Below are 12,910 nucleotides of genomic sequence, written 5' to 3'. Positions count from 1 at the left end.
CCACCACCTTGACCCAAGCCAGCTGCCATGCTGAATATCAGGTTCAGTGACAGACATGTACTCAATAACTGGTATTAACTGACTGCATGGCAAACTCTCCAATCTCAAGCTGCTCTTGGAATGATGTGAGGTGCTGAATGTGTCTAGGATTGTTTTGTATTGAGGAGCAGGGAAGAGTTGGAAATTTGGCGACATTTTCAAATACACATAGTTTGGATAATATAACTCTGGATTAAGAAATAGAGAGCAGAATAAGGTAAGGATTTAAGGAATTGCTACACAAAAGATGGTTCATGGAGGTGCAGCATCAAGATGGTCTGGGGTCTTGATAGAGAGGCAGAAGAGTGGGTCTCCATGCCCCTTTGACTGAATTGGAGTCAACACACTAACAAATCCTCAAGGTGATGAGTCTGCAGAATGAAGACTGAGGCTTGATTACTGAGAGCAGGGATTCTAGAATAGCTGGGTTTGAATCCCAGCTTTGCCAGCTACTAGCTCTGTAACACTGGATGTGTTACCTAAACTCTGTATGTCAATTTCTTGGCTTGTAAATGGAGTTAATAACTATAGTCAAGTCCTAAGGTCCTATGTGTGTTGGTCGCTTAGTCATGTCTGACTCTTGCGACCCCATGGACTGTAGCCTGCCAGATTTCTCTGTACATGGGAATTATCCAGCAAGAATACCAGAGTGGGTTGCCATTTCCTTCTCCAGGGGAATATTCCTGACCCAGGGATAGAAACCAGGTCTCCCGCATTGTAGGCAGATTCTTTGCCATCTGAGCTACCAGGGAAGCCAGGTCATGGTGAGGATTAAATGTGCGAACACCAGCCAAAGTACTGAAGATAGTGCTCGGCACAAAGCAATAGATCTATAAATGTCAGAGATGATGACAATGATGCAGCAAACACTTAAGGAAATGTCAGTGTGACCACTTCCATTTGTAACCTAATCTGAAGCTAGATTAGCCAAGTTCTTTTCCTAAATGGACTATGTACTGACCTTGAACCTCGAGAGGAAAGGTGATGGGAACAAAATCCACTCTGTAGGTCTCTACCAGGACAATGGGAGCCTGGGAACGTGGCAGGTACCAGAAGGGAAACTGGATCAGGGTCAGGTGTGGGGGCATTTGAGCATCAGTTCTAAAAGTTGTTCTCAGTGGCTGAAAGCCACCTGCACCTCTCATCTTATCTGGAGAAGCCGGGCCCATGTTCCCTTTAGGGGAAATTCATCTCCATAAAGGCTGAGTTCCAGTAGCGATGTGGGGGCAGCCCAAGGCACCAGGAAGTTGTCTGCAAAGTTAAGTGAAAATTCCAAAGACATGATTTTCCAGTGTTTGTCAAATATAGAAAGGTCTAGCAAGTGAAACCTGATCGAAGGTATTGGCCTGGCCAGTGACCAAGATGCCTCGGGTGGGGAGCGGGCAGACCAAAGTGCACACATGGACATAGCTCCGTGGGATGAATCATTATAGATCCAACCCCACTTCGGCAACTTCCCAGCTGGGTGACCTGGAACAGGCCACTTTGCTGCTTGGACGTCAGTTTCCTAGTCTGTATAATGACATAAAAAAGACTATGTCTTATAGGGTTGTCAAGGATTATCTGTCAATTCACACAAAAACCTAATGAATGATATTGTCGTTGTCATTGGTGTTTCTATTACTGGTTAAGTGAGCTGAAGGTAAAATGTGCGAATCTCAGTTTCCTCGTTAGTAAAATGGGGCTGGTAATTTGTGTTCTCAGTTGCCTCCGACTCTTTGAGACTTCTTTGACTGGAGCTTGCCAGGCTTCTCTGTTCATGGGATTTTTCAGGCAAGAATACTGGAGTGGGTTGCCATCTCCTTCTCCAGGGAATCTTCTCGATTCAGATATCTACCCATGTCTCCTGTGTCTCCTGCATTGCAGGCAGATTTTTTACCTGCTGCGCCATCTACAGCTTCACAAAAGTCATTCAGTGGACAAGTGCTTATTTTTGTGCATATACTGGTAGGGGTGGGAACACAGGGGTGAGCCGGTGAGCTGTCACCACACCCCACTCCCCCATGGAGCTGACAAAGGGATGCGGGAAGCTGTAGGTAGAAAATAAGCAAATAGGAACACAGTTGATCAAGGGTGGGTGGTCATGGCCTTCCAATAAATATCCCTTAATAGTTACATTCTTACTGAATGGCACAAGCTTGGAATCTTTATCCACAGTGCAGCTGGGAGTAGGGGTGGGGAGGGAGGAGGATGTGCTGTTTCTACAGCCCTCCTACCTACCCAGCCCCACCTTAACCAGGCAGAGACCCTAGAATTTGCTGAATGATGGGACTTCCTTATCAATCCAGTGGTTAAGACATCACCTTCTAATGTAGAGGATACGAGTTCAATCCCTGGTCAGGGAGCTAAGACCCCACATGACAAAAACGAAAATATAAAAGCAATATTGTAACAAAGTCAATGAAGACTTTAAAAAATGTCCACATCAAAAACTCTTTTAAAAAAAGAAAAGAGACGCAATACTAGGGTTGTGGGTCTTACCAACATAAAACCCAATTTTAACTCCTAGTTGGTGGCTACAAGCTGACCTCACCATCTCTGGGGCAGGAGGGGAGCTGATTTTCAATGTCACCACTGCCATGTCCTAGCAAGTGACTTAACCGCCTCTTGGAGCCTCAGTTTCCCCACCTGCCCCAATATACTCCAAGACTTCTTGCCCCCCAGTCTTTCCTATCTCCCTGAAAGGTACCATTAGGTGCCACCACAGAGAGGTAAACCAATGCCTGCTACCTTCCTTATTTTTCATCCCTAAGAGCAGGCACTATAGCCAGGACTTGCTGTTACATCAGCAGGATGACTATAGCTGCCTCACGAGGCCAACATATAGCCCTCCTTTTCTGTGTTCTTAGTAATATACACCTATAGGTCACCTGTCTGTAGACAGACCTTATAAGAAATTCCTGAGCTAAATTCTCAAGTTCTTCCCCTCATTTTATGCGAATTTGAAATTTAAGACCGAACAACAACAACAAAAAACCTGAACTTGCCTTTTTGACTTATGCACCACTGGCACATGTGGGAACAGTGGGTTTCCTCTTTCTAATATCTCCTCTCTCCTATAAATCATGTTAATTGTCTCCATGTGCCCACAGCCCACAGGGAGTTTTGCAATAGCCTTTGAGGAGATTAGTGGCCTCTGATGTTGGTTATGAAGTTCAGAAAAGCATCTGGAAGTAATTTAAGTTAAGGAATTAATTATTTGGGGGTTAAAAATACATGCCTTTAAAAAATAAATACAGGAAACTCTTTGCCCATGAACCTCCAAGTTCACACCTCTATTTGGCCGGGGTGGGGGTTGGGATTCCTAAAGAAGGATAAATCAACCACAACATCCCTTTATTTGTTTGGTTTGGGGTGTGTCTGTTTGGTTTTTAGAAGGTCACATGGCAGATTGAATGGGATTCTAAACAGATTTGCAGAAAGAGGCACTCATTACCTGGGTCTCCTTTGGTCCAATCTGGAACAAGCAGGAAGGAGTCTCTTACAGGTGATGCTAGGAGACTTTGTGGTCTCAAGTCACGTCTAAGACTCAGAGCACCCGAGGACAGCACATGCCTTTGGGGACTGGGGAGTGGATTTACCCTACCAAGACTCCTCCTTTACTTTCCCATTTCAAATTCTCCTGTATTTCCCTGTGGTTTGTTCAGTTTCCCCTTTTCTGTTACTTGAACCATGGAGTCTCAGACCAGGGAATTTGACTTTGCAGTAGAGAGGGCAATATTTTGTGCCAAAAGGTAAGAAATGATGTGTGTCTGGGGAGGGTGGGAGGACCACATGATAAAGCTACAAAGAAGAAGCTGAGAGGAGTGGCCAGCATAACTGGGGGCTTTTTCTTTTGTTCTCTTATCAGACAGGAGGGAGAGAGGATGAAGCTGATTTTCTAAGCTCTCAGTCAGGAAATGATGGGCTATGTTGTATTTCTCACTGAGGCTAGAAACATTTAAATGAAAAAAAAAAAAATCATTCTCCAGTGACTTTCAAGCTAACAAACAAAAACGATAAGGAAATGTGCCTTCCATTTTAGGAACTCAAGTCTATTTTTTTTTTGCCTCCCAAGAGTTTATGTACACTAGCTGAATGAACTGAAGAACTGGGCAATTATAGCATAGTTTCCTGAAAAAATGAAGTCTCTGCTACCCAAGTCTATCAGAACCAAGGTTTTGCAGTGCTCTTTCTGGCCTGGCTAGTTTTTCCAGCTGCCTTCTCTCCCCATCATGTAAGCAGAGTGGATCAGTGACCCTCTTCCTCCTTAGGGCTGTCCAGCTGGGAAAAAAGCTCCAGGGATGGGGAGTGCCCTTGGAGTCTCTGCCTCCACCCCCCAATTTCTCCATATGCTTGGCTCTTGACTCCTTGTAACTGAGTTGGGACAAAAGAAACAGATGTGTTTAACACCTTTCACTTTAGTTTCTTCTCATCTGATCAAAGATTTTTTTTTTTTTTTCTTTTCTTTTGAAACTCATTCCTGGCTCTGGTGACCAGGAATGATGTGACACATGATTCAGTGGGCTTCCTTTCTGAGGTCGGACGACTCAGCCCAGCACACCAAGTGATCTCCAGGCAGGCTGTGGGATCTGGGGGAAGTGTATCAGCTGGAGGAGGGCTGGGCCTCCAGGACAAGGCTTCTGGGTTCAGGACATATTGCCTTTCAATCACGGACACGAGGGGGAGTTGGGGTCCTGAGTGGGGACTGTTCAGATCCCCGGGCAGCCAATGAGGCCCGAGCATCAGTAACCAAGGAAGGCAGGCAGGCAGCTGGGATCCACGCGAGGAGGGAGGGCAGCGCTGGGAACGACACAGAGAAGACATTTGGAGCACGATCTGGGGTGGCGAGTCCTTGGAATCTGCAGAGAAAAAACTATTGCAGGAGCAAGTCTGGCAGGGAAGGGGGGCATTCCCGCCCTCCCCAACCCCGAATAGTTAATAAAAACACATGCGGGGGGGGGGGGCGATATCCAACAATGTAGAAGGAATCATAGTGGAAAATGAACCTTTCTGTCACCCCGGCTTTCCAGTCCCCGTCCTGAGACACCGCGGCTGCCTTTTGCTTAACCCTCCAGACAAATATACACATATGTGCACACGTCTGTGTATAAACCGTGTTCTTTTTGAATCTGTTCTGCACGTTGCTTTTTCCCACTGAATAATCTCTCTGGGAGATCTCTCCGTATCAGCTGTGGGGGACTTAATTCCAGATGTCCCCTGCTCTCAAGGCAAAGAATCAGGGGCTGACCTGAAGTTGAGGCGCAGAGAGTGAGGACCCCGGGAGGCGGGCGAGGGGAAGGGCTCGGCTCCATCTTGAGTCGCGGGTACCTGCGCAGAACTCTCCGGGACTCGAGCCACAGGCCATGAATGCGGGAGGCTGCGGGGAGGTGGGGAGACCCCACGGGCGCAACCCTTGAGCCTCGGCGCCTCACCTCCTCTTCTGCGCGCCCGCTCCCAGACGCTTGCACTTTCTCCCCGGCATCCTTCACCAGCCTTCGGCCAGGGGCGGGCCCAGGGGCGGGGCCCAGGGGTGGGCGGGGTCGAGTGGGCGGCCCGGGGGCGGGGCGGGCCGCGGCCGCCTTGGAGGCTGGAGAAAAGTTGTCCGGGCCAGAGCGCGAGCCGCCGCGGGATCCGGAGCTGCAGCGGCTTGCACCCGGCAGCGGCGGGGCGCTACCACCGGCTCTACAGCCCGGCCGGCCGACTCGCTGCCTGGGGTGGCCCCGGGGCATGGGACAGCCGGCGGGGGCCGCGAGCAGGCGCTGCGCCCCGGTCGGGCGGCGGGCGGCCTGAGCTGCCGGGACGCAGGATGCGCTCCGAGGGCGCGGCCCCCGGGCCGGTGGCGCCACTGTGCGGGACGCTGAGCCTGGTGCTGGGCGCGCTGCTGGGCAGAGGTAAGAGGCCGGGGACCCGGCGTGTCAGTAGCGCCGGCGCTCGGGAAGTTCTCCGCGGTCCCCAGGAGCCTGGGCGGGAGGGGAGCCGATGAGTGGGGTTGTCTTGGGGACCTGGATGAGGGCGCTGGTTTCCAGGCGCGAAGCGGCCCCTCCTCTAGATAGGCGACCCCAGTTGGGCGCCGCGTAAGTGGAATTGGAGCGAATTCGGCTGAACCAGTGTCTCTGGGTTCGGAGTGCTTCCCGGGGGTGAAGAAGGGGCGTGGCTGAGGGACACTGTTCACCATCACCGAGTTCCATGAGGACTTAACGCAACCTCTGCATTAAGCTAGGAATTAACCCAACGTGGAGCTGGGGGTCTGGGAGCGGGCAGCCCGGCTCCTTGCACCTCCTTTGCCCTAGTCTGGCATCCCCCTCCCCAGCTCAGTTGGACTGGGGCTGGTGACCTACGAGGGCACACCGGCCCCTTTCCCCCACCGTGGGGTCCCCAGGGCCGGCGTTAGTCCACGCAGGAATGCCCGCTCACCACGCAGCCTCCGGGCACCTCGGCTCGGAAGAAACCCGGGACCCCCTCGGGGTACCCCGTAGAGGTCCTGTGTGGTCTAGGAGCGCGCTGAGGTGATCGCGCCGGTGGGGGAACTGCATCTCGGAATCAGATCTGGGCTTCTTAGCAGTGGGTCCTGGGGGTGGCCTTTTACCTCAGTTTCCTCATCTCTGCAATGAAACTGACCACTCTACCTTGGGTTTAAGAGAATTCAGGGAGGGGACTACTGGCGCCCAAATAGCTCAAGAAAGGTTGGAATTATTATTACGGTTTTGATTACGTGCGTGTGGGACCCAGGCCGGCGGCGCGAGGGGCCGGGAGCGTGGTCTTGGAGCCCGGGAGCCGCCGGCGCCGCGCGCCTTCCCTGCCCGGCACCGGCGCGGGGGACCGCGAACCCGCGCGGAGGAAGCCCCGCTCCTCTGGGAACCGCCGCTGCGCGCACCGCTACCGGGCCGAGAAGCGGGTGCGGGTGAGCGCGTGGAAAAAGGGTGCGGGGCGCCACTTTTCCGCCGCCGGCGCCTGGGCAAGGGTCTTGGGGCCATCGGGTGAAACCGAGATGCGCACAAGTGTCCCTGCCCTTCGTTCTGTTCGCGGCTCCAGCCGCGGCCCCGGGCCCTGAGCCGGCAAACCGAGTCCAACCTGATGAGAATCACGGGCCCTCTTCGGCCTCAGGCTGGGCTGGAAATACATTAGGAGAGACAAGTTGCCAATTGATGTTACAAAGTAGTGTTTGCTTTTCCAAAGTCCTTGCGCACCGGCTAGGATTCCAGAAAAATCTACTTTCCTTAAGGCTGCAGGTTCCCAGACACACCAACCGGACAAAATTGCTGTTTTAAACAGTGTCCCTTTTCTCCAAGAGCTCCAGGTAAACAGGAGAGAGAGAGAGAGAGAGAGAGTGAGAGAGAGAGTGAGAGAGAGAGAGTGTGTGTGTGTGTGTGTGTTCGCGTTCGCGCGTACCCACGTGCGCGCGCATGGGCACGCGCGCGCGTGTGAAGGGATGGGGAACATTTTTCTGTTTTATTCCAGAGGAGTAAAATCTGGTGACTTAATTCTGTGGTGAGCTCTGGATTCTATCATTTCTAGGACTCGGTTTCCCTAAATGTAAAGTGGCCATTCAAAAAAAAAAAAAAAATCCGTCCCAAAATACTTTCTAGAGACATTGTGATGATAAAGTGATCTAATGGGTAGAAAGCGTTAAGAAAGGTGGTGTCATTTTAAACTGAGCCAACGGTGAAAGTCCCCATCAGGTTCTCTCCCTCTGCCAGGAGATTTAATCAGGTTCAGGTTAGAATTCTGACTGCTGAATGTGCTTTTCAAAGTAAGTTGTGGACTTTTTTAAATTAAAGCTCACATTCCTTTTTCCCCCTCCCGGCCATCTAGAGGATTTTACTTTTGATTTAGAGGAGTGGCGATTAGAAATGTCCGTGTGGAAGAGGCTGGGGACAGCAATTTTATTGGAAAGTGGAATTGGAAATTTTGTTTTGAAGATGCTATTTAGAGGGCAAGGGGTGGGGATGGGGGTTGGAAGTTAAGGGGAGCTGTCCCATCCCCCCCCACCCCCCCACCAAGCCACCTTTCCCACTAACCTTGGGCAACTTTGATTTAGTGAGTTTTTCTCTTCCCACTTTTGCTTGACAGTTTTCACCACCGTGATTTGGGGGCTTATGGGTCTGCAAAATTTTTTCATTTTGTTTCTGGTGGTTAAAAGTAGCAGTACATTCATTCCCTTAGATAGGTCTGCAAAGAAAATGTTTGCTCCATAGATTTCTCATAGGAAGGGAAGCTTTCTGACCCTTGTTTAAATTTCTACTGTCTTAAAAAAATCATCGCTGACTCTTCTGGCCCAAGGATTTAAGTGCTGATTTCTGGAACCCTTGAAACCACTGATCAATTTTTAATACCAATTGTAAGCTGATGTTCAACTGTGGATTTAAGACTCTGCAATTCCTCAGGGTTTGGAACAGAATCATTGTTCTTGGGAGGTTCCATAAATAGACCAGGGCAGTGAAAAAAGGGAGTCTTCCTAAGATTTAAGACTTGGGCTGAGGTAGAGAAGCGAAGTGTCCTTGAGTTACTGGTTGAGGAATTGGCCCCGTGAAAAGAGGAGGGAAGGGCGGGGGGTGGGCTGAGATGCTGTCAGAGGTGAAGTAATGCTAGGAGAGGTGATGGTTGTCAGTCACATAGGAGGCCTCTGGGAAGGTCACACAGGCTGGAAATCACTTTTTGAAATCTGGGGCCAGGTGTACTTCATGATTCAGAAGATAGGTTTGTAGGGAGACAGAAGCCCAGGGTCATCCATAGATATTCTCTGAGACACCCGGGCTGGCTGTGGAGTTGTGTCCATAATTGGACCCATAGCTCATTTGCATGAAAGATGTGAGTATTCACATCAAGAAGGATAAAGTCCCCCAATAGCCTCACTGCACTTTAGATCAGCCTTGGTCCCCAGAGGAATTAAAAACCAGGCGGCCAACGTTTGGATTGTCAGAGCTTTGGGAATTTTCAATTGCTGATTTTGAATTTGCAGCTTGGGGCAGGTGTCATGAGTAGGAAGAGGTTGTTAGGGGGTAGAGGTCCTTCTCGGCTCCCCTGGTGCACACTTAACACGGGGATAGATCCTCATACCTGGTCCTTCCTACACTTAAGAGTACACAGACACTCTTTGCCCTAAGCACACACCCCTTCTTCCCCAAATTGAAACTCCCCAATGCATGGAAGCTTCTTAGAAGCGATTTCAGCTTCTGGGAAGTCATTCTGTGAAACCGCCAGGCTCGTGGGTCTGTCCTAGTTCTCTGCTCCACACCCACAGCTCTGAACTCATGCTTGCAAACTTCATGACCTGCAGGCAAGCACTGTTCTGTCCACAATATTTATAAAAAACTGAACAGTCTCCCCCAAACTGGGAGACTTCACATATAAAAATCGGCATTTCCAATTTCCCCTAATAAGAGTGTGGGTGCTCTGCTGACCTTGGCACCAAAGCTCTGTGGGGGTTTCACCCTGCCCCTGGATAGGTGTTGATTAAGGGCTTCTCTTACCTCCTTACCTGCCTGCCCCTTCCCCTTGGCCACTTGAATTTGCACCTCTGGCCCTTCTTCCTTCATCTCACTTATTATTCATCCTTAGCTTCATCATAAGGGTGGTTAGAATCAGGCAGAGAAGAACCCAGAACTCTCAATTATATTAGCAGTTAGCACTTTCATGAGCAGGGGTTAAAACCAAAGCCTTTGGATGTATTAGATATTTCATACATCCATAGTCATGAGAAGCGAGGTTAATAAAAACGAATCTTTGGTATATTAATTGGAGTGAAAGGGAGTATTACTGAATTAATGGAATAAATGGAAAGTCTGATGGATAGAATATTTTTACAGCAATCTGCTTTGTTTAAAAGTCAGGTTTATTAATGTCATTTGCATACAGTAAAATTCACCCTTTTGAGGATAGAGTTTTAATTTTGATGAAGGCACATGGTCACCTAAACACCAACACAACTGAAGTATAGAAAGAACACTTCTATCACTCCGCCCAGATCCCCTGTGCTCCTGTGTTGCCACTTCCCTTCCCCTATCTGCAACCCCTGGCAACCGTGATTTTATTCTCCATCCTTATGTGTATGTGTGTGTTAGTCACTCAGTCGTGTCTGACTCTTTGCAACCCCATGGACTAGCTCACCAGGCACTTCTGTCCATGGAGTTCTCCTGGCGAGAATACTGGAATGGATTGCCCTTCCCTTCTTCAGGGTATCTCCCCAACCCAGGGATGGAACAATGGGTTTCCTGCATTGCACGCAGATTCTTTACCATCTGAGCCACCAGGGAAGCCTCTCCATCCTTGTGATTTGCCTTCTTCATAATTCCATAAACCTGGGATAGTGCAGTATGCAACTTTTCAATCTTATTTCACTTACCACAATGCATGTAATATTTACCTATATGTCAGTAGTAGTCTAGTCCTTTTTCTTCTTTTTGTTTTTAAATCGAGGTACATTTGATTTATAATATTACATAAGTTTCAAGCATATAACATAGTGATTCAGAATTTTAAAAGTTATTCTCCATTCATAGTTATTATAAAGTATTGGCTCTATTCTCTGTGCTGCATAATATATCCTTGTAGCTTTTATATTTTTATACATAATGGTTTGTACCTCTTAATCCCCTGCCCTTATGTTGACCCTCCACATTTCCCTCTACCCACTAGTAACCACTAGTTTGTTCTCTGTATCCGTGAGTCCCTTTTTTTGTTATATTCACTAGTTTGTTGTATTTTTTAGATTCTGCATGTAAGTGATAACATACAATATTTGTCTTTCTCTGATTTATTTCACTAAGCATAATACCCTCCAGGTCCAGCCAAGTTATTACAAATGGAAAAATTTTGTTCTTTTTATGACTGAATAGTATTCCATTTTATATATATACTGCATCTTCTTTATCCGTAAATCTGTTGATGGACCCAAGTTGCTTTCATAGCTTGGCTATTATAAAAAATGCTGCTTTGATCATGAGGGTATATTATCTTTTTGAATAAGTATTTTCGTTTTCTTCAGATGTATGCCCATGAATGGGATATCTGGATTTTATGGTAGTTCTATTTTCAGTTTTTTGAGGACCCTCCATACTGTTTTCCACAACAGCTACACCAATTTACATTCCCAGCAATAGCGTACAAGGGTTCCCTTAATTGTCAAATCAGAACTGCAATGAGCTATCACCTCACCTTTGTTAGATGGCTGTCATCACAAATAGTCTATTCCTTTTTAATACTGCATAATCCTGTGAATGGATACAGAACCATTTGTTTATTCATTTCCTGGTTGAAGGACATTTGGGTTACTTTCATTTGGGGGGTGTTATGAAAAATGTCACTACGTTGTTTGGTTGCTAAGTCATGTGCAACTGTTTTGCAACTGCATGGACTGTAACCTACCAGGCTCCTCTGTCTATGGGGCAAGAATACTGGAGAGGTTTGCCATTTCCTTCTCCATGAAAAATGTCACTATAAATATTTACAAACAGGTTCATATATAAATACATTTTCATTTCTTTTAGGTAAATACCTAGGACTGGAATTGCTAGGTGGTATGATAACTGTTCATATAATTTTATCAGAAATTGCAAACTTTTTTCAAACGTGGAAACACTATGCATTCCCACCAACAAGAGCTCCAGTTGTTCTGTATCTTGGGGACCACTTAATATTATCCCTTTTGTTTAGTTTGATTTTGTGTAGCAGTTCTAATAGGTGTGTAGTAGTGTATCTTCCAAGTTTTAACTTTTATCCTATGACTTATGATGTTGAATATTCTTTGTTATGTTTCTTACCATTCTTATATCTTATTTGGTGCATGTCTTTTTCAAATCTTTTGCCCATTTTTTAATTGATTGTTATTTTCATGTTATTGATCTTTGATGGTACTTTATATAGTACTTTATATAGTACGGATACAAGTTTGTTTTCAGATGTGTGTTTATAGGATTTCTCCCAGTGTGTATCTTTGGAAGAGCAAAGGATTTTTAAATGAAGTTTGGTTTGTTAATTTTTTTCTCTTAGTAATTACACTTTTGGTGTCATATCTAAAAATCTTTACCTAAGATTTATAAGGAAGCTCCAGATGTCTCTAGTGATGTTTGGGTATTTTATATCCCTGCTTATTTTTTATCTTTTTGTTCTGTCAGTTATGGAAAAAAGTGTTGAAGTCTCCATCTCAAAGTGTTGAAGTGTTGTGGGTTTGTCTAGTTTTCATTTCAGTCCTGTCAGCTTTTTCTTTATGTGTTTGAAACACTGTTTTAGGTACATACACACTTAGAATTATAATGAATTCTTGGTGAACTGACTTCTTCCTTATTATGTAATATACTTCTTTATTCTTGGAAATATTCCTTATTCTGAAGTCTGTTTCATGTGATATTAATACAGCTACCTCAGCTTACTTTTGATTCGAGTTTGCATTGTAGTATTTTTTCTGTTTTTTAAAAAACAATCTGTATTATTTTATGTGGATTGTTGATAGACAGTGTATAGTTAGGATTTGCCTGTTTATCCAGTCTGATAATCTCTGTCTTTTAATAATTGTATTTAGACCACTTATATTTAATGAGATTATTGATATATTTATATTAAAATCTATCATCTTGCTTTTTGTTTTATGTACCATTTGTTCTCTACTCCTTTTTCCATCTTTTTCTGCCTGTTTTCATACTGAGTATATTTTTTATGACTCCTTTTTATCTCCGTATTGGTTCATTATTGGCTCATTATTTATGCCTCTTTAAAATTTAGCCATTGCCCTACAAGATGTATCTTTAATTAATCAAAGCCTACATTCAAATTATATCATACTGCTTTATATGCTGTGTAAGAACCTTAAAACAATATATTCCCGGCATTTTTCCCTCTACATATAATAATCCTTTCCAGGGCTTCCGAGGTAGCTCTTGTGGTAAAGAATTCA

At 46.2% G+C, this 12,910-nt stretch overlaps 1 protein-coding gene across 1 annotated transcript in view; it reads left to right on the top strand.

Annotated features, from left to right (window-relative positions):
• The first annotated feature begins 5,617 nt into the window (after positions 1-5,617).
• Positions 5,618-12,910, top strand: part of TMEM132C (transmembrane protein 132C) — a 452,167-nt gene continuing 444,874 nt past the window's right edge. Inside the window, exon 1 of the mRNA XM_043489026.1 lies at positions 5,618-5,912. Coding sequence (XP_043344961.1) covers positions 5,828-5,912 — 85 coding nt within the window. The 5' untranslated portion in view covers positions 5,618-5,827. The remainder of the gene's footprint in view (positions 5,913-12,910) is intronic.

Source organism: Cervus canadensis, chromosome 1, assembly GCF_019320065.1.
Source record: "Cervus canadensis isolate Bull #8, Minnesota chromosome 1, ASM1932006v1, whole genome shotgun sequence".
Classification (NCBI taxonomy): domain Eukaryota; kingdom Metazoa; phylum Chordata; class Mammalia; order Artiodactyla; family Cervidae; genus Cervus; species Cervus canadensis.
This window is presented reverse-complemented; position numbering and strand designations above follow the sequence as displayed.